General features: G+C 57.1%; 1 protein-coding gene across 5 annotated transcripts in view; it reads right to left on the bottom strand.

The window, feature by feature from the left end:
* Positions 1 to 6793: 6793 nt before the first annotated feature.
* Positions 6794 to 21623, bottom strand: part of MDFI (MyoD family inhibitor) — a 17066-nt gene continuing 2236 nt past the window's right edge. For 3 of the 5 annotated variants that reach the window (XM_073904953.1, XM_073904952.1, XM_025890401.2), the window contains exons 3-5: positions 14521 to 14703; positions 11290 to 11514; positions 6794 to 8621 (exon numbers count right to left, since the gene is read on the bottom strand). In XM_073904953.1, coding sequence (XP_073761054.1) covers positions 8362 to 8621; positions 11290 to 11514; positions 14521 to 14703 — 668 coding nt within the window. In that variant the 3' untranslated portion in view covers positions 6794 to 8361. The remainder of the gene's footprint in view (positions 8622 to 11289; positions 11515 to 14520; positions 14704 to 21623) is intronic. The other 2 variants (XM_073904955.1, XM_073904954.1) reach the window with 1 other exon arrangement.

The following is a 21623-nucleotide window of genomic DNA, read 5'->3' as shown; positions in this document are numbered from 1 at the left end:
GCCTTGTAAAATGAATTTGGAAATGATTGTTCCCTCCTCCTCATGTTTTTGGAAGAGTTTGAGAAGGATTGGTGTTAATTCTTCTTTAAATGTTTGGTAAAATTCACCAGTAAAACCATCTTGGTCCTGGGCTTTTCTTTGTCAGATTTTTGATTACTGATTCCATATCCTTACTAGTAATTGATCTAATTAATCTAGACAGAGTGTCTATTTCTTCCTGGTTCAGTCTTGGTAAGTTATATGTTTCTAAGAGTTTTTCCATTTCTTTTAGGTTGTCCAGTTTTTTGGTGTATAGTTGTTCATAAGTCAGTATGTTTTTAGCTATAAGGAACAGAAAGCCCAATTAAAGTGGCTTAAATAAGAATTACAAGAGGACAATACTATGAACAGGTAGGTATTTAGGAGTATTGTGGTTGCAGGGTTGGTTAATCCATGGCTCAAAGTTGTCTTGAGGAGCAGATATTTTTCTTCTTTCCACTCTAGAATCTTGACCTCCTAGACTGGCTCCTTTCATACCCCTAAGGTGGCCCTTTCTGCCTAGGTTACATGCAGACAATAATCACTAAGGGCAGAAATGGGAATATTCCTGTCTTATGTCCTAGAGTTTTCAGAGACTTACCTTCAGTTCTCACTGGCCAAGATGGTGTCACATACCCTTTTTAAAATAAATCACTAATAAAGAAATGAAACCATACAACTGACTTTGGTCAATCATAATTCACTCCCTGGAGCCGAGCCTGCTCTCATGGAAGCTCATGGCTGCTTGGCGGAGAGTGAACTAAATCAGGGATCTGTTAAAAAAGGAAGAGGCTGATGGCTGTTGGGTAGGGTAGTTGAAACAGCTAGCAATCCCCCAATATCCATTCTCCATTTCTTCCAAAATAATAGCAATTTCAGCTGGGCATAGAGTGCACTAGAATAAAGTTCACTTCTCAACCTCTTTGAAGCTGAGCATGACCATGTGAACAACTTCTAGACAATAGGAAGTTAGCAGAAGTTGCACACAGCAGCCTCCAGGAATCTTCTTTAAGAGACGTCTGGCCCACGCCCTTTGCTCTCCTGTCTGTTCTTTTCTCCATTTGCTGCCAGGAATGTGGATGCCACCACAATGCACTGTGAGAACAAGGGCCATAGTAGAGCAGTGAGCTGCAAAGAGCGTGGGGCTCTGGGAACCTCAAGGAGGAAAGCGCTATCCCAGCTCTGCACCCTCACCTCCAAACTTATCTACATGATGGAGAAATAAGCTTACAGCAGACATAATCCTAATGAATACAGGCAGGCAGTCAACACCATCTGCTACAGGACGCGATGGCCCAGGTGTCACAGCAAGTTAACAGAGAGCCTAAATCGTAACCTGCGACCCCTGACTCCCAGCTCAGGGCACATTCTGCTTTCTTGAAAGCAGCGTGGTGAGATGAGACACTGAAGGTGTTGAAGCCAGAAAACCTGAGGTCCAGCCTGGCACTGTGCCTCACGAGAGATGTCATCCTGAAAACGTTAATGTCTCCAAATCCTTTTTCTCATCTGTAAGATGTGCTGAGCACTTGAGTGAGCCTGGCATGCCATAGAAACTGGATGTGGATTTCTAACAACAACTGAATGAAGATTAAATAGGCTGTAGACCCTGGTTCATAGTAAATATGGTGGCCAGCTTCCAAAATGCGGGGGACTCTGAGGCCAAGTTGTAATACACATTGTGGCTCCTACCTTGGTTTCTTGGGTCACTCATGGGGGAAGTCAGTTTCCCATGGTGTGAGGACACTCAGACAGCCCTCTGGAGAGGCAGACACATAAGCAGCTGAGGGCCCCTGTCAAGGGCTGGCACCGACTTGCTGGCCATGTGAGGGAGCTATCATCCCATCAAGCTTGCAGATGACCGGAGCGCTGGTTGACATCCTGACCGCAACCTCAAGAAAGACCTTGAAGCTGACCCACCTGGCTCAGGCCATGTCCAAATTCCTGACTCACAGAGACTCTGTGAAAGAATAAATATTCATTATTGCTTCAAGCTGTTAGGTTTGGGTTTATTTGTTACATAACAATAGATAATCAATGCAGTATTTATTCACTAAATATTAGCTTCCTCTTCTTCTTTTTGGGAAGATGCTTCTCTTCTGCACCGCCCTCTCCCACCATGTGACTCTCACGTTCCAGAATGAGGGCATAGGACACGGGCATCTGCCCGCCCTGCATACAGAGGCTGTGGGGAAAGGCTGTGGCCGGCTCGGCCCTATGGCAGCCTCCCTGCCGGGTAGCGCCTTTCTCCCTGCCAAACAGTGAATCCAGGTTGGTCCGGATGCCTGTCATGGCAAGCCCAGGTGATGGGGCCCACCTGTCTGTTCGGGCTTTCCGAGGGAGTGAGGAGTTCGTTAGCCAAGCTCTGCCTGCTTGCACCTCCACCCCTTTGCCTGAAAACTTCCTCTAGTAGCGCAATTGGGTAGCAAGGGACAGAAAATTGACACTCCTCTGGGAACAGCCCGCAACCAGTGACTCAGCTCCCTTGAAGGCACATGTCCTCCAGGATTGGGTGCCAGTTGCTCACCGTGGTAACCAATGAACACAGACTTTATTGGCTGCCTTCCCTCCCAGTCTCACTCCCTGCTGCTCCCCTGCTGATGTTTCCCGAAATCCCTTTCTGAACAAATGTACTCTCACTTGAAGCTTTGTCTAGGGCCTGCTTCTGGAGGGGCCTGACCGAAGACTGCATGTGGCCCGGTCTGGGCAGAGGTGTAGGTTGACCTGTGAGAAGCATCCGGGAATGATTTCCCTTCCCCTTGTGAAAGGTGCGAGAGGAGAAGGCCTCTTTTCCCCATCTGTCTTTTTTTTGTTTGGTGTGGATGCTGTGTGTGTGAGCTCGATGCCTGGGGCTATGGTAGCCACTTTGTGACCAGGAGGGGAGATGTGGACCACATGCTGAGGATGACAGAGGAGAAGGATGGAAGCCAGGCTCCTTGGAGGTATCTTTGAGCCTCTCGACTGGCTCAGGGTCGCCTAGCTCTGTACTTCTTGGTAAGGAGACGATACATGTCCTTACAGATTAAGCCACCTTTATTTGGGTTTTCTGCTGTTTATAGCCAAACTCATCCATTACTGATACATCCATTACCAATACAGGCTTGTCCTAGAGGCATTACCGTTGGAATCCACATCCCCCACTACCATCTTGAAGCTCCCAAACGGGATGGAGAGGGGGTGGGGAGGCCACAGGCTTGAACGCCACAGGTGGCCAAGGACCTGGCGCTGAAGCCCAGAGGTCCCAGAGGGGAGAGGGACATGTGGGCAGCAAGGACAGGGGGTGGGGAGGACAAGAAGGCAAACCCCCCATTAATCTGGCCAGGGTGAGCATTGTTATTGTTATTATTATGGAGCATCTCAAGGCTCATGCTCCTCCTGGCCTGGTTGGGCCCCACTAATGGCCCTATAAATCCCAGCCATAAAGAGTAATGGGGGGAGACAAATGAGATAATTAGGAATAAATCTCACCGAGGTCTCTATTCAGCAGCGCCCCTGGCCAATCTTCCGAGCCATTAGCCAGCCCCTAATGAATGCCAAGCTGCCCGGCCCTGCGGAGGCTCCAGGCACAGAAGGGACCTGGGATGGAGATGCACCACTGCCCCCACAGCCCGCGGCCGGCGACCTTGGGAGGAGCTGAGGGACGGGCCCCGCAGCCTGCCTGAGTGGCTTTTCTGCCTCCAGGGCCTTGCGGACACTTCATCTGCACTGTCCCCTCACGATCTCCCCTCTGCCTTCCATCTCTGCTTCTCTCTCATCAGTCGGTCTCTGTCTGCATTGTGGAGCCATGGAAGGTCTCAGTTAGCAGGAATTGAGGAGGCCACCTGACACCCCCCATCTGTCCTCCTGACCACGAGTCAACCCCAGGGCAGGGACCCCATCCACACCCCTCTCCCCCAGAACATTCCTAGGAAGAGGGAGGCCCCACCCACCGCTGTTGCTGGCCATGGCGCTGCGGGCAGCTCTCACTATCAGAGCAATTCCCTTGCTGGGGCTGGGAGCCCTCTCTTGGTATGTCTGCTCCTTGGTCTTCCTCGGCCTGCTGGAGCCTGAGAATAAGCCTCACTCTCCTCCCCCGGGCTTCGGATATCTGAAGGCCGCCGTCCTTGACTTCTCTTCTCTGGCCGAGTGCCCTGAGCTGCATTTGACAATTCAAGGTTTCCAGCCAGGCCTCCCGGACCCAGGCGCCTCCTCTGGACTCACACGCAGTAGTCCCACCCCATCGTGACTTCTGTTGTTTTCATCTGTCAGCCCCTCCCCCTCTTTTGGCTACAGCACCCCTACTTCTTTGGGAAGCTTCCCCTCTTGGATTCCACATCGTTCTCCGGAGGGGCAGCCAAGTCACCCACCCTCCCCAGCCACAGAGGCCTGGCCCATCTTAGCCTTCCATCCCTTGACACGGTGACTGGCCCAGGAATGAGGACCCTGGGGGCTTGAGGTGGTAAAATGAGAAATGTCGGGTAGACACAGCGCATGAATGTGCTTCCCTTTCCCACCCCTCCCAGCGCCCCCAGAGTCCTACCTGCCTGCTGTAGGAGGGGACGAGGCACACCTAGAGATGGCAGGCCTTGTGGACTGTAGAGGCTGCTACGGGGTTGGGGAGAGGTAGTAACACCAGACGGGGAGCAAGGAAGGCTGGGAGGAGGCTCTCCTCTGCAAGAGGTGAAGGGTGAAGGGATGGCTGGGTCAACAGGACGGCTGTGGCTATGGGTCCACCCTATGCCTGTGTCTCCACGTCATTCCAGGAGAGTCAGAATATAGAAAGGAGCATAGACATGGAGGTGACAAGGGGCGGGGTCTGTAATCTCTGGCCCCTCTGCTGCCCCGATGTGTAGCCTGAGGCTCTTTCTTGCTCAGGGCCAGTCCTGGGAGCGACCACACTGGCTTCCCACTGCTCCGCAATGGGGAGTGTCTGCAGCAACTGTCCTGGGAGGCTCGGGGGGTCAGCCCTCAGTCCCCCCACTGCTGCCTCATCTCCCAGTGGTGGTGGGGGGCGGGGGGTGGACAAAGGCCCCGGGGCATGACTGGTTGCAGGCAATCCAGCATGGAGGCTGCTTACAGGTGTCCCGTTCTGGCGGCCCTGGAGCCATGGGATCGGCAGGGCCTGGGGCTCAGTTTGCCCAGCTCTGGGTACTAGCACAGGGAATGCCAATTAAATGTGCTAAAAAACAGAAAGAAGCTGCTATAGAAGCCATGCAAGCAGAGGGGCCGGCTGACCACCCTTCCCCTCATTAGCCAGCCCCTTGTTTAGCTACTTGCTCGGTCCTGGGGCAAAATCTTATGAGTCTGACACACAAGCTCAGTCCTGGCCAGAGGCAACTTGGCCTCACCACCTTCTCCTCCCTTAAGTATGATAATGCCTGTCTTGGGTTAGACGACTCAGGGCATGAGGATGGCCAGTCAAGAAATCTCCCGGGCAAAAGGGGGCTCCGTAGATGAAGGAAAACCAGAGAGGCAGGCTATTTCCCTGAACACTGTGGCAAGTGTTATATTTCCAGTGTCTCACTGATGTTCCATGATCTACATAAAGACACTGAAGCCAAGGGAAGGAGCCTCATCCCTGGGGCCCACAGCAAAGCCAGGGCTAGAACAGACACCTGGCTCAGAGCAGCCAGGTGGCAAGCAGATCGGGGAGCCAACAGAGAATAGCTCCATAGCTGAGTAGAGGGGAAGAAGGGTCCAGAAAAAGGGCTTGCTCTGGAAGGGTATCTGGGCAGGACTGGGTGGGTGGGAGGCCTCGAAGACAAATGCCATTGGCTTCCCAGCCCCGCTGAGGGCCACGTGGGCAAGGCTGGGGGAGGCAGGGGGAGGGGAGGGGTGGACCGAGGCTCTGCAGCACAGCCCAGGGCTGAGCAGGGCTGGCCATGGCTCTCTGAGTGCCCATACGTGTGTACGTGTGCTGTGTGTGTGACTTTGTGGAATGGATGTGACTGCAAGGAGTCTGTGGGTTCACTCGTGTGTGTGTGTGTGTGTGTGTGTGTGTGTCTTGGGGGGGGTAGGCTGGCTGAACCCTGCCCCTGGCCTGCCCCCAGCCGGCTCAGCCGCTCAGGTTTCAGCCACTGTCCTAAAGAAAACAGCCTGGAGCCTGCAGCAGGAAATCGCTATTTGCATTGGAGAGGTGCCTCTTCCTGCCACGGACCCCAGGAAGGGAGAGGGCCAGGGAGGGGGCCTTCCTGCCCACCTGGACCAGACCTCAAGTCGGTCAGGCGCACTGCGCCCCTCCTCCTGGCCACCCTAACAGCAGCCCCCAGCCTTGGGGAAGACCTGAGGCGGAGCAGGGACTGCATGGAAGCCCCCCACTACCGTCTGCCCTCCTCAGGACTGAGAGCCACGGCAGCGAGAGAAGTGGCGCTCCTGTGGCCACGTGACCAGTGGCACGCCACTCTGATCGGGCGCTCTGTCAGTGTCACAGCAATCCCACTTTTAGGAATATTCCAGACACACAGCTTGTTCGCACTGCCTTGCTTGTCGTAGAAAAATAAAGGGAAGGGGCTAAGCCGGAGCTGGGTAACCGGGTGGCCACTGGCCCTTCGGTGGGACTCCAGGCCGCTCTTCACTGTGCTCAGGAAGATCCCCCGGACGAATGGTCAAGTGATAAAAAACAGTGCAGGACAACATGTAGAGAATTTTGACATCTTTGGAAAAGAGAAAATAGGCGTATATGCTTGTGTATACACAGATGAGCCTTTTGTACTTTGGGTGTGCAATCACTAAACAAACATTCAGATCAACAGATAAATGAACACTGGGGGGCTGAGGAGATAGGGCTTCTCTCTTGGCTTTGGTCTTGACTATGCGACCCTGGACAGGTCCCTTCCTCTCTGTGTCCTGAGTTTCCTATGAGATCCTAGAGGTCAGGGAAACCTTGCTGTTGGCAAAGTGAGGGCTGTGTACCTGTTGGGGGGTGTGTGTAGGGGAGGCTCGCCATGGTCTGAGCAGTCCTTCTCACCCCTTCCTACCTCCTCCTGCTGCAACCGCACCCACCTCCCAAAGTCACTGGCTGCTCCCCCATATGGCATTCCTTAAGAGAGTTCACATTTCATCTGGCCCTTTTTCTGAGCTCCCTCCTTCCTTCCCGAATCCCTCCTGGCCACTCTAGCTTTTGTTCTGAAAGCAGTGACCACCAATTTCTCCACTTTAGAAAGCCTTCTCCAGCCCTGTCTTCTCCTCAGGGGGATCCGAGTCCAATCATGGCACAGTCCTCTCACTCACCCTGGACACCTCCTGGCTTCCTCCAGGCCCAGGATGGGGTGGGGAGGGCTGCCTTCCCTGCAGACATGAAGGGTGCTGGCCGCATGGCCTCTGAGGCTTCCACTAATCCCGTCGGTTTTCTTCTTCCTCAGGCCCCCTGACAGTCCGGGATTGCGGCTGGGCCTAGTGACCCCCACTCAGGCCACACTTGCTTCCCAGCGTGGCCCAGGAGCAAGCCCAGGCTGCGACCGGCCAGAGTCGGCCCCACCCCGGGCACTGCTCTGCCACCAACATAGGCCCCGAGCCATCACAGGCAAGGGCTTCGAGAAGCAGGAGTCAGCAGGAGATTAATTAATCAAAACCGGAACACATCTGTTGTTAATTAATTGTATGCCAAGGGTTAACTCTTCCCTCCCTGGACTTCCCCATCCCTTTGGCGGGAAGAGGGAAAAAATGGTAGGGAGTCGGTACCCCTCTTCTTCCTGCCTTCAAGGGGAACATGAAGGAGGGAAGGGACCCCAGAGGGCAGGGAGGCCTCCTCCATCCATTGGGTGCTTTGTGTGTGTGTTGCGGGGAGAGGGAGTGTTTGCTTTTGAGACACTACTCCCGAGCGCGGAGGAGATCTGAGACGGACAAATAACTTTATTTACAGCAACAAATAGGACAGACCCACCCTCCATTCCCTCCCTCTCCCCTTCCTGTCTTTTCTATACTGTTCCTGTCCCTCCTGGCCCAGCCCTGCCCTCTGGGGGACCTTGGGGGTCACTGTAGGAGTCAGGCCCCCCACGAGGGCCCCGTAAGGAGACTGGGGAAAGGCTTGGCCCAGGGCGGGCTGGGATGTCTCACTTCACATTTTGCTGCGCCTGGGCGGAGGGAGGCGGGCCCCAGGGGCCGGGAGAGGTAGAGAAGCGCACAGCCCGCCGGCCCCGCCTCCCCCCGCCCGCGCTCCTGCCCCCCACTTTCACAGTGCTCTCGCCGGGGGTGGGGGGGCCGGGGGGGCCAGGCGCGGCTCCCTCCCCAGCCCGGCCCCCCCACTCCGGGTCGTCGGCGCTGCCACCGGGCCGGGACACCGCGAGGAGGCGGTGCTGCGGCGGCCCCGCCCCTCCCCCTCCCCCACCGGAGGCGGGGCCGCGGCGTGGGCGGGCGGGGCGGCGGCGGTCAGGAGGAGAAGCAGAGCCCGCAACACTCCATGCAGATCTCCAGGCAGTCGGCCGACTCGCAGCAGGCGTCCACAATGCCGCAGTCCAGGTCGCAGGGCAGGTCGCAGTCGGCGCACTCGCCCGAGCCGCAGCAGCAGCAGCAGCCGAGACATGAGTCCTCGGAGCTGCAGGAGCCGCACGTGGCGCAATCGAGGACGATGTTGCACAGGGTCAGGAACTCGCAGAACAGGCAGGACAGGATGCAGTGGACGCAACAGTCTGCGGGCACGGGCGGGGTACAGGGCCGGTGAGACAGCCAGGGCCGAGGGACCCAGGCTCAGAGGGCTCACGGCCGAGGGCTCGGCGACTCTCCCACTGCTCCCACACGTGGGGATTGCGAGGGGCCCAGCTTTCCAGCTGATGACCCCAAGGCACGGAGTTACATGCACCTGCCCAGGTAGCTGCAGAGCGAGGGTCTGAGCCCAGGCCGTCGGGATTGAGTCCCGGCTCCTCACCACCCTTAGTCATTTATTTACCAAACCCTCGTCGTAGCATGTCCCAGGCACTCTTCTAAGTGTTGGGCATGAATGAACCCCATTTAAACTTGGAACAACTCCATGAAATGGGGCTACTATTAGCCCCACTTGACAGATGAAGAAACTGAGACACAGAGAAATCGCTTCAGAATATACCCAGAATCCTACCATTCTGCTCGTCTCTCACCCAGGCAACTGCAACAACCTCCTCTCTGGTTGCCCCAGCCCCCACCCTTGACTACCCCTTCCTGCATCTGCTCCCCACGCATTAGCCCAGAGGGACCCTTGCAAAACTTCAGTAGAGTGCATCCCTCTCGTGCTCAGAACCCTCCGGTGGCTTCCACCTCCCTAGGATGAGACCTGGTCTCCTCCCACACACTGTCCTCCTGAAACACACTGCGGTGGCCTTCCCTGACCACCATCTTTAATACTGCAACCTGCGGGCCCCACCCCAGCACCCTCAGCCCCTTGCCCTGGCCTGCCTCGCCTCTCCCCTGGAAGGACTTATCACCTTCCATGGCACTACGCGGCTCTCTCCTCCCACTAAAATGTAAGCTCCACAAGGACAGGCATCTTTGTCCCCTGTAGTCACTGATACGTTACAAGTCCCTAGAAGGCGCCTGCCATTGAGGTGCTGAGTAAATAGATGGTAAGTGAATGAATGTATGAGTCTACCCATGGGCAGCCAGCTGGTAAGTGGTGGAGCTGGGAATCGAAACCAGGCAGGCTGGCTCTGGAGCCCGTGCTCTGAGCTGCTCGCTGGGCTGCCACGATGCTGAGCCGGCCTCCCTCACGGGGGGCTGGGCATGCAGTGCAGTGTCCAGTTCCCCTTACCAGGTGGGTCCCTGGCACCAGGCTGCTGGTCCTGAGGGAGTCCCACACTGCCATGGAGGGTGTGACTCTGCCATTCCATTTCTGTGTGGAGGGACTGGGGTTCTTGTATAGCTGGCACCCTGCCATCTACCTGAAAACTGAACAAGGAAGTTCTCTTCAAATGCAAATCCAGTGAAGTCACTACCCTGTTTAAAATCCTTCAATGGCTCCCTATTGCCGTCCAGATAAACTTTGCTTAAGAGAGAGAGAGAGCACGCGCCTTGAGCGTGTAGGGGGTGGGGGGTAGAGGGAGAGAGAGAGAGAATCTTAAGCAGGCTCCATATCCAGCTTGAAGCCAGAGTCAGGGCGCGATCCCCTGACCCTGAGATCATGGCCTGAGCCGAAATTCAGAGTCAGACCCTTAACCGACTCAGCCACCCAGGCGCCCTATGCCCTCCGGATAAAGTCTAGGTCCAGTGCACAGTTTACAAGGTGCCTCCCACCCCTCCAGCCCCTGCCTGCTTGGACTCTCACCTCCCCCCAGTCCTCACCTAGAATTTCATAATCTAGCCAAGATAGCCTTTCTCATTTCTGTGCTAATACTCCCCTGGCTAGATCCTCCTACTCACCATTTAAGGCTTGCTCAGACACCTTCGGAGCTTTCCCAGACTCTCCTCCCCAGCTTTCTGGGCTGGTGTGGGTGTCCCCTGTGTTTACATGACCTCCTGTGTGTGGCCTTACCACTGTATTTATCACCCCATATGGTGATTACCTGTTTGTCTTTCTCATGAGAGCTTTGTGAGGCCAGGGACCGGGTACCCAGCGCATAGCACAGTGCCTGGCTCACAGCAGAGGCCCAGGACATTTTTAAATGAATGAACATTCCTTTCATAATTAAGACTGTTGGGCAGAATCTTCTCTGTGGGAAGGCTGATGAACATTTTATGTGCAAATGTGTACGCTGAATCCTGTTTGCAGAAGACCACGCCGGAATCCCCGTGTGGACAGGACGCACTTAAGAATTCTGGGGTGAAGGTCGAGCACTACTGAGCTATAGGCAGCTGTCATCCTGGCGGAACTAATGCCTGGGCTGGGGGCAGGGAAGCCGGCTGTCTGGGGCGGCCCAGCAGGGGCTTATATTGCAGGAACAATGGCTGGCATGTCCCCCGGTTAAGTACCCAAAGGTGCATCATTTTATTCTGCCAGGTATTCTGCTCTCACTAAACAGGCGGTCCCCGCCTTGAGGAAAATTTTGTTTCCAAAAATGGAGTGGCTTATGCTGGCTCAGCCCAGATGGTTTCATTCCTTGTTACAGCCACTCTGGGAGAGCACGCATGGGAAGGGGTTGGTCTTGAGAAGGCAGATAGGCCTCACTTTCCCCAGCAGGTGTAGCTGTGGCCAGATTCCCCGGAGGCAGTGTCAAAACCCGGTCTCCTGGGCCCCACCCAGAGGTTCAGGTCCGGGAGGCCTGGCGTGGCACTGAGCCTGAGCTTCTAACCAGCAACCTGCTGAAGATACTGCGGCTTGTCCCTGCCTCGTGCTTGGAGGGGTCCGGCTGAGGAGGCCTCTCCCAGGGAGAGCGGGGAGGGGATGCTTACCTTCCTGTGCCTGGAGGGGGATCTGGGAGGCAGTAGATTTGGTGCTGCCCTTGCTCTTCTTGCTGCCCTGGCTGGCGAGAGATGGGTGCGTCTGCAACTTCCGGTGGGCCTTGGGGCCACCCAGGGCACCATTCCCTGCCCGCCTGGCACTGCCCAGCTCTGAGGGGTGGCCTGAGCCATTCGCCACTAGTGGGGTGCAGCTCAAGGGGTTCCCCTGAGGCTGGCCTAGAGAGATGATGAGAAAGGTTAATGGGGGTGGGGAGCGCACGGCCTCCCAGAGCTCTGCCCCAATCCTGCCTGCTTCATCCTTAGATACGCCACAGGTCACCTAGCCGGGCTTGTATTCTGCAGATGGGGAAACTGAGGCCCAGAGAGCAGAACTGACTTGCCCAGAGGCACACCAGGAAATAGTTGAGTTGAGCCTGGCTCATGACCCCCAGGCCAGTGCTCATTCCAGAAGAGACAGAGGTGCAAGGCAACAGTGGGGGCTCAGAGCCCTGGACCCAACCTTCTTACCCCACGTGAAATCCATCTCCCGCTCTTGGGGTCCTGGGGTTTTAGCAAGAGTGGCAGTGGTCAGGGGGGAGGGATTAAGGACTGTTTGGCTGGGGGGCGGAGGGACAGCAGTGAAGCATTAACCTTCACCTCGGCCCCTGCCGAGCCCCCAGATATTTCTGCCCTTGGTGTGCTAGGTGATTTATTGGAAACATCTGTTTGGAGACGAATGCCCTCGCCCTGGGCTCCAGGGGCACCTCAGAGCAGCCCCTCTACCTCTTCTCTTCCGCCCCAGCTCCCCTGCCCTGTCTGCCTCTGAGGGGTGGCTGGCAGAGCAAGTCTCCTGGGGAGCCCTGGGGGTCTGGGTGAGGGGGGAGAGAAGGGAGGAGAGCCCTGTGGTGGGGAATCCCCGAGGCCAGGAACTCCCTGAGTCCACATCCCAGGCTGAGGAACCAAACTTCAGCTTCATCAGTGGGGTCCAGGGATTGCTGGCCCTGGGGGTCCCCCCAGAGCACCCAGTCCCTTTCCTTACCTCAGGTTTGCTCACCTGGATGACATGGTTCTGTTTGCAAGAGATGGGGGCAGATACGTGTGTGTGTGTGTGTGTGTGTGTGTGTTTGGGGAAGGGGACTGAGAAGGTGACAGGGAGAACTCCGGGCCCCCTCAGCTGCTCAGGGCTGTTGGCTCCTGGGCAGCACCCTCTGTAAATGCATAAATGTTGGGTACTTCCATCTCTTAGGCACTGGGGTGTGGGTCCCTGACTCCCTCTAGGCTGGGCCCCTGGGTTTGCATCGTAGTACGAGGAGGTGTCTGGGGCGGGGGCAGCTGGAGGCTGAGGAGAGGGGAAGGTGGCCTCAGTGCTTGCCCTGACTGAGAGGGCTGGGCCTTCTACGAAGTGGTTGTAGTGACAGCACATCATGGAGTACTTTCTGCTTGCCAGCCACCCTTCTAAGCGCTTCCACGCCATTCTCTCACGAACCCTCTCAGTTTCTCCCTGAGGCGGTATCCACCTTTCACAGATGAGGAAACTGAGTCCCGGAGAAGCACAGGAACTTGTCCAAGGTCCCACAGCTAGAAAGGGTCAGACGTGGGCCCAGCTTGGAGGCCAAGAGCTGGGACTCAGAGCGCAGAGTGGGGCAGAGGCTGGGAGATGAAGGACTGGGGACGAAGCTGCTCCTATCACAGTCACCCCTCGTCTTATAACTCGTACCTTACACGTTAGGCTGTTATTAGGTGCCAACAGCGCGCCGAGAGCTTTCTATAGAGCAGCTTCTTTACGCATCTCGATAGATCTACTGTCACTGGCCCCATTTCACAGATGAAAAAAATGGAGACCCAGAGAGGGTAAAACTTGCCCAAGGTTCCACAGCCAGGAAGTGGAGCAGGGGCACGGAGAGGCGGGGGGATGGAGGTTGGGAGAAAGGCACCGAAGGCCAGATGGGGAGTCAAGAGAGGATGGGAGACACAGCTCTGGAGAAGCTCCACGCCTGGGAGCATTTGGCCCTGAGGTGCGGCGGGCGCCTGCATCTGGGTAAACAGGGGTAAGGCCACGGCAAGCAGCCAGGCCTGAATCATCCCGCTCCCACCTCTTGGCCCCACGCGGGAGACTGGCCCGAGTCCTTGGCCCGCTTCCGTGCCCCCTGCCCCGATGCCTAAACATGGGCACAGTGACTGGAGGGTGGGAGTGTGTGGTGAACTGAGGGCCCTGGGAGGTTTGGGCAGACACAGAGCTTGCCTGTGGCCATGGCCGTGGGGGTGGTCATGGGAGCTGAGTCACAGGGCAAACACTCGGGCCCATAGACACAGAGGTGTCTGTCCAACTCCCATCCAGACCCCCTCCTCTGTGGCCACGGCGCTGACCTCTTTCTCTCAGTTCTGCTGGTGGGTGTGTCTAGAGGCTGAGGGCAGTGCGCTAGCAGGATTTAGTAACCCTAACTTCCAGGGAGTCCAACTTAGCCCCAGATGCCCTGGCTGAAGGCGGCTCCCCCTCAGCCATGCCAGCTGAGCAGGCAGGCACAGGAAAGAGCCCTGGGCCGGGAGACCTGAGTTCCCCAGCTGTGTCCAGGCTGAGTGGGTCTGCGTGCCTCAGTTTCCTCATCTGTAAAATGGACTTGGCACTCGCTGTCCTGTACAGGCTGGTTTGAAGAGTCTGAAACCAGTCAGCGAAAGAAAGTTGGAAAGTGCACATGTGTCTATCGATTTTGTGGATCTTCTTATTAACTACAAACAGCTCTGGCTGCCCCTTCCCCTGCTCTTGAGGGTGAGGGCCGAGAACTCCCTCCCTCCCAGGACCTCCTTGGGGGCCTTGAGCCAAGCCTGGGAATAGGCTCCTTTCTGCTCAGAGTAACTGGGGGTTTCTCTCTTTCCTTTTCACCCTCAACACCCTGAAGGGTGGGGCTGCAGGGGGCTCTGGCTCTGGGGCCTCAGCACCCCCAGCTCTCTTCCTCCTTTCATATGGTCCCACGCCCTTTGCTCTTGAACCATATTGCCTGGAGCCCGTCCACCCTCCTTGTGAACTAATGTTATACTAATCATTTTGTATGTGGAGGTCTCTTTCCTAGACAGAAAGGACGGTGACCGTGTCCTACACCTTTTCGTTGCCCACACTTCAAGGTTTTGGCCCAGTGCTGGGCTCCCACAGGCACCCACCGCATTTCCACCAGCCCGTAGGGATAGGATTCCCTAGCATGACCCCTACATGTTGCCATTCCCACCCCTCGGCCCCCTAGGACTCACATGTCACAGCTTCTGTGGGGACATCGAGGTCAGTACTGTCCAGGGGCTGAGGGGCCCCAGGGCCATTACCCTGGGGCATGGGGGATTCCGCTTCCTCCAGGGAGCCCTCCTCTAGCGCTGCCTCCACAGGGTGAGTGGATCCGGTTACTACCTCCAGCCCAGGCAGGAGGGATGGGGTCTGGGCTAGAGACAAAGCACATGACCAAGGTATAGTTTCCCGGTGCCCCTCCTGTCTGCCCAGCCCTGGTCCCCTTCCCACAGCCCAGAATGCCATAAGCCCTCATTCTCGGCCTCTTTGTACCAGCTACCCAGCCCTTACCCTATCTGGCAATGGTGCCAGGCTCCAAAATAGAAAGCTCCCAAAATGCAAAGTCAGGAGGGATTAAGGGTGTGTGTGTGTGTGCGCGTGTGTGTGTGTACGAGTGTGTGCACGTGCACACTTGGGTCTGTGTAGTTGTCAGGGAGAGGGGTCAGAGATGTGCAGCAGAAAGGGACATGGGGAGAAACACAGCACAGGAGAGGACAGACAGATGGCCAGTGATGGAGGGACAGGAACAGGCATCTAGAGTGACAGGAAGAGGGAAAGAACCAAAGGGCCAGTGAAAGGCAGAAGCCGAGAGAGATGGCATCAGAAGGTGGGATTGGGCGCCGAAGGAGGGAGCCCCAGAAACCCTGGGGCAGACAGCTTGGGACAGGAGGGAGACTCAGCAGAAAGTGAGGGGGAGACAGGGAAGGGTGGGGACAGAGGCAGAGGTGACAGAGCGGGAAGTATGGGGCAGGCAAGGGTGAGAGGGACACACAGGGAGAAGCCAGGTCAGAGAGGAGGACAGCAGGGAGGGAGAGTCAGAAACCTGGGGTGAGAAGGGTGGGCTCGAGGCGGAAGGGCCAGGCAGGAAGAGAGGCAGGGAAGCGGCCCAAGAGGCTGGGAAAAGGCGGACCACAGCCACACGTAATTACAGTGACTGGCTCAACGCCTCTGAGCAGGGTGGGCGGAAGGCAGAAATGGAGCCTCCTTCAAACCCACAGCTCCTGAGGCAGCAGGACTAGGGCCCCCTGCGGCCGCGGCCGGGTGGAGGGGGGTGGGGGGGGCGGAGTTTGGGAGGGATGGGAGGTGGGGGAGGGAGGCAGCGAGGGGCCTGAGCTCCCATCCCTCAGTGTCACCAGGGATGGAGGAAGGCCTGAGGGTGAGCAGGGTGCTCCCCAAGCCTCTCATCAGACCCCCAGTTGTGCAGTCCGGGGGACGGGGGCTTCGAGAGGGTGCCCCCCCACATGCCATTTTGGGAGCAGGGGAGACACAGAAACGAGACTCAGAAAGACACAGAGACCACGAGGGCATAGGGAGAGGAGAGCCACAGGCAGTCAGAGAAGGAAGAGAAAGGGCAGGAACCCAGAGACTGAACGATCACCACCCGCCTGTGCACACCACACAAAGTGACCAAGAGAGAGACACGCCCAGGGCGACCGAGTGATAGACAAAAGACTAGTCTTGGAAATAGAAACAGACTCAATCACAGAGAACACAGGGGCCTACATGCGCTGGCTTTCTCTGAGCTATCTCCAAATGAAGCCCAGCCAAGACAGGAGGCAGGAAGCCACCATCAGGAAAGCCAATGAGGGTGGGGCAGGCAGGTCTGGGGCCTGGGAGCAGCCTGAGGGGAGGGAGCCATCCAGGGGCTCAGCTGCCCCCCTGGACCTGAGCAGTCCTTGTTCCAGAGATGCCCAATCCCCCACAGCCTGGGGAACCAGGCCCCAGGGGACCCAGGGGACCCAGGTAGGTAGTTCACACCTGCCTGGGAAAACCACAGGCCCTTTGCAGAGACAGGAGCTGGGGTGGGAGAGGGGCACAGGACTCCTGCAAGCTCGGGAGGGTGGCAGAGTTATAGGCTTGGCACCCCTCATGGTGACCCCGGCTGCTCCAGGGAGGGAGGGGTCGGTTCTGTCCTGCCCCACCCAGTCTTTGGGCCAGTTGAGAGCCCCCTATCTCCTGGGTTCATGAGAGAGGAATCAAATGGCCTTTGGAAGATCACAGGGCTGGGGCAAGGGGACCAGGGGAGCTGAGATGACACACAGGGTGGAGGGAGGAGCGATGCCTGCTGGATGGTGCCTCTCCCAGCCCCGAGCCTGGGCTACAACAGCTCAGCCATGGCTCTTGGGTCTAATACTAAGCTGGCATGAAGAGGGAGGCTCAGGGCTTGCTCCAGATTCCTAGGAAGGGAGGGGCCTGCCCAGTTCCAGCCTTTGGCCCTTAGAGGCACTGTGCCATGGCCCTGACGGGTAGCACTGTCTCTCCCGTGTGGTATAATGAAAAAGGCCTGAGCGAGGAGCTGGAAGATCCAAGCCCTGGCTTTTATCAGTAGCCAACTTGGGCAAGTTACCAAGACTCATGTTTCCTTGTGTGTAAAGGGTGGTGGTGGTGGGGGGGATCCTTATGCTTATCCCTCAGGGTTTCCAAGAGTAAATGAGATGCTCAGCAGTGCCCAGAACGCAGGGGGCCATTCATGAACCTTCTGTCCACATACCTTCTTTCCTCCTTCCCCTCCTTCCGGCCTGCCCTCCGCCTTCCCTCCCTCCCTTCCTGTGCTGTTTGGGTTAATATTTATGAAGCAGCTATGATGCCCCTTGCAGTATGTCAAGTGCTGGGTAGACCAAAACCAGGAAGAGGAGGTCATTGTCTCAGGAGTCATCTGTGAGGGGTGGGGTGCAGTCACATACACCGAGGGGCAAGAGGTGCACCAGGGCTGTGGAGGCACAGAAGCTGGGCACTCATTCCAGGGGTGTGCGTGCACGTGTGTGTGTGTCTGGGAGGCTTCCTGGAGGAGGCAGTGCCCACGCTGGGTCTTGAATGATAATCAATCAGCAAAGAAGGGGGAAAGACCGTTCCGAGAAGGGCAGCAGACGCCAACACCCCAGGGTGAGCGGCTGCAGCATGAGCAAGGGAAGCCACAGCTGTTTGGTGGTGTTGAGGCTGGAGAGCCTAGAGAACTGGGGCCTCGTGGTCGCTTCGCAGGCTCCCTCCTGAGGTCACTGGGGTGCACAGGGATGACACCATCGGTCCTGTAGTAGAAGGAGCCAGGAATGCAGCTCTCATGGCCCCCCTCCAGGGTTGGAGAGGGATGAAGGCGAGACAGGTCCCCATCTGTGCCCTCCTTCCCCCGTGTCGCGACTCTCTGGCAGCATCTCCTTGTAGGTCACCTACAGGGTTGGTGACCTGGAGGCCAGAAGGGACAAGTAATTAGAGAGCCCAGACCAAGTCCCGAGGAGACCCTCCTGCAGGGAACCTGCCGTTCTAGGGCGAGCTTCAGACCTCGGAAGGGTATCAGGGAGGCAAGACAATCCAGTCCAGTCACTTTGACCTGGAAACATGGAGACACAGGTCTCCTGGAGCCAAGAGGTGACCCTGCAGATGCGACACTGAGGGCCTAAGACGAACCCGTGCTGAGTGGCCAGAGACATGGAAGCAGAATGAGAAGGCATTAAGAAGTGGTGGGAAGACCAGAACTCTGAACGAGAGGCACTACCTGGAGGGCCCGGTGCCAAGAAACAGCTCTCCCTAGAAGCCCACGGAGAAGAGAAGTCAGACAACAGGGGGAGCCCCAGGGCTCAACCATCAAGAGACCAAAACAGCCTCATTTTCCTTCCTGTGACCATGAGCCCCCACTGTTCAGCACAGAGGGGAGAACATCTCTGTGGAGAAGCTCCCAGAGGAATGTTCAAGAGGGTAGAGATGCAGAGTGCGCTGGAAGGAAGTGGAGGCCAGCAAAGGCCAAGGGCTCTTGTATGGATGTGCAATTCATGTTTGGCATAAAGGTGCCTGCCCAGGCTGGCAGGAGTGCCTGGTTACGGCCCCATCCTCCCCGGAGGCGCCATCTGCCTGCCCAGCTACAACCCTGCTCTGTGTGACCTGAGGGCCACTTTTGTCTAAGGTGCACAGGGGGTCACACATGCCCTGTCACACGGCATCTCTGAGCAGAAGCTCCTGCCCTGCACCTCTTTCTAGGGTCTCCATCTACAAGAGGGGAACACAGAAAGGAGCAGCCCCTTATGCCTCGACACACTTTGTTCCCTAACACGGGATAGGGTTGGAGCCAATACCCTGAGTTCTGGAAAGACCTCCCAGCAGAGAGTGGAAACGTGCTGTTTAAGTCCATAAGCCTGGGGCGCCTGGGTGGCTCAGGTGGTTAAGCGTCTGCCTTCAGCTCAGGTCATGGTCCCCAGGCCCCGGGATCGAGTCCTATGTTGTCAGGCTCCCGGCTCAGCAGGGAGTCTGCCTCTCCCTCTCCCTCTGCTTTTCCCTCTGCTCGTGCTCTCTCTCTCACAATCAAATAAATAAATAAAATCTTTAAAAAATAAATTCATAAGCCCAGGAGGGAAGGCCAAGAGACTCACAACTTCAGCAGGAACTCTATTGAGTTCCTTCTGGCCGCCTGCTGTCCACCAAGGTGAGGAGCGGGACAAGGCATGGGGGGACCTCTTCTAGGCGGGATGGGTTCACTCCAAGCCCGGAGAGTGCCCACAGGACCCTTGTTCTGGAGCTCCAATCTCTGGTCACTCAAACCCAGACCTCTCCATGGTCTTGTGGACAGTGGATCTAAGCTTCCCCCTTGGAGCTCTGACCATCTCTGGAGGGGCCAGGATCTCTCTGCTCAGAGAGTAGTGACTGAACTCCATACTCCAAGCTCTCCTTGGCCTGGCATTCAAGGCCTCAGTCAACATCTTCAATCTGATGAATGGACATGGATCCTGTGTTCCAGGCAGCCTGACCTCTCCATGGCCCCAGGTCACCACTGGGCCTTCTGACCAATCCACCCATGCCTACATGTTTTCTCTTGACCACGAGGTTCTAACCCTCTCCTCTCCCACTCCCCAAATCCAACCTATCTTTCAGGCCTCCCCAGCTTGCTCCCTTGGGGTGGTGGCAGAATTCACCCCTGCACCCCCGGAGGCACTCAGCAAGTGTCTGTTCCTGAGGACTGAATCCTGGAATTGGGAATGCCCCAGGTCAGGGGCAGAAGAGAGAACGAGGGGGTGAGGATTAGGGGTGGCACTTGGCTCCAAACCCTAAGGAGGCGAGAATTTGGGCTCACAGGATGCACCGTTGTGACACGCCAGTCCCAGCCCCAGCCCCGGGGCTGAGGACTGAAGAGGGCTTGAGCTGGCCAGTTAGGCTGGGTCGGGTTGGTCTTATTTTAGGTCTGAAGGCTCCAATTCCCCAGGAAATTCAATTTAGAACCAAGAGCAGGAATGTGACGCCTCAGTGCTGGACAGAAATCTGCTGTGGGTTAGGGAGCCAGGCTCTCCAGGGCTCGCAGGGGTGGGTGGGGAGGAGGCACTGGGGGGGAGCCAAGGTGTGGGGGCTTTGGCCACCTGCCCCAATCAGAGGTGCCCTGAGTCCCCTTGCACCGTGTCTGCATCTTGGGCAGCTGAGGGCAGGGGTGACTTGCTCCCTGGCTGTCCTGCCAGCCAGGCCCCCCAGAGGCAGTGCTCAGGCCCTGCTCTTCTGTCGACGCTCAGCAGGGAGTGTGGGGGATTCTGGTCTCGGCTTCAGGCGTCTGTGGGGTTTTGGCTGGGTCTCCTGCGGTTTGGGCTTCCTGGGCAGTAGGGCTCATTCTCCCAAGGCGGCAGAGCCAGGCCTCCTCGAGTTATGAAAGCCACATTGTCTGGCCCAGCCCAGGCTGGGGAGGGGGCTCTCTGAGCCTCTGGAGGGTGGGGGGGGGCGCCTCAAGTTACAGCCTAGGGCTTTACCCCTCCAGATGGCCCACCCTGCCCCAGCACATTAAGTCCCTCCTCTCCCTGCTGAGACTCAGAATGGGTCACAGGGGGGCAGTAGATCTTGCAAGGAGGTAGCGGGGGAGAGAGCAGAGAAGAATAAGCGGAGAAAGAAGGCAGGGCAAAGGGAGAGGGTGGGAGAAGAGAGGCCCAGAAAGTGAGGAGGGGTGAGAGAGGCCAAGAGGGAGAGAGGCTCCCAGACACAGAGAAAGATTCTTCCCGGTCCCGCCCCAACCTCTCTCTCTCCAGGCTGAAGGAGTCCACTTCTTGGAGGAGCTCATTCCCCAGAAGTCTCTGCTCCAGGGGCCCCACCAAGAGGAGAGGATCTGAGGGCTAGTGCGGATACACAGCAGACACATCAGTCCCATGTATGCGTTGGCCCTTGGCCAGCCATCTCCCACTGGTCCTCGCTCTGCTGTAGGAGCCGCCCTGCCAGGCCGGGCCTGGGCATGCAGCAGGTAGATGTGGGGAGCCCACAACCTCTCCAACAGGCACACCGGCCCCTATGGACAGATGTGGAGACAGAGGCCAGAGAGGGGAAGTAACTTGTCCAAGGCCATGCAGGGAGTTAGTGTCAGAGGTCCAGGACCCGACCTTCTTATTCAGAGATTCAAAGAGGGGAGAAAGGGAGGAAGGCAAAAAATGAGTCTAACCTACAGCTGGGACTGAAGTCCCGAAATCTGGGCCTAGACTCCTGCTCTCCACCCCACTGCCCCTGAACAAATCCCAGCTGCTCCTGACTTCTCCCTGGCCCTGTGTGCCGCCCTGAGCCTCAGCTTTCATGGGCACAGTCAGGAGAATGGACTGAGAACCACAGCCCCAGGGCGCTCACCCCATACCCCTCAGGGAGTCACAAAGCCTTCCAGGGTTGGAAGGCTCCTGCAGGAATCCCAGAGAGGTTACAAATCCAGTGAATTGGGGGTAGGGGCATTTCACTCTGGCTGTGGGCACTTGGTTGGAGTGGGTGTGCATGTGTATGTGTGTGTGTGTGCGTGCGCGTGTGTGTGCGTGTGCACGCGTGCGCGCGCCTGCAGAGTGGGAGCGGCCAGGCCAGGCCAGGCCCGGGTGGAGAGGAAGACCAGGGAGACAAGATGGCACGGAGGGGAGGGGCCGGGTCCTGCAGCCGCTTTCCGCGGACAAAAGTTTTCGGGAAGCGCTAGGCTCTCGTTGGGTTGGGGGAAGGGAAGGAGAGAAAGACTCAGACACCCCAAGCCCCGCCTGAGGCCCCCATAAATATTTACACACTGGGCAGAAAGACTGGGACACAAATCCCAGACGGACACCGCACTGGTGTGTGTGTGTGTGTGTGTGTGTGTGTGTGTGTGTGTGTGTGTGTG

Source organism: Callorhinus ursinus, unplaced genomic scaffold (assembly GCF_003265705.2).
Source record: "Callorhinus ursinus isolate GAN/ISIS: 27379988/994484 unplaced genomic scaffold, GSC_fseal_2.0 scaffold22, whole genome shotgun sequence".
Taxonomy (NCBI): Eukaryota; Metazoa; Chordata; class Mammalia; order Carnivora; family Otariidae; genus Callorhinus; species Callorhinus ursinus.
This window is presented reverse-complemented; position numbering and strand designations above follow the sequence as displayed.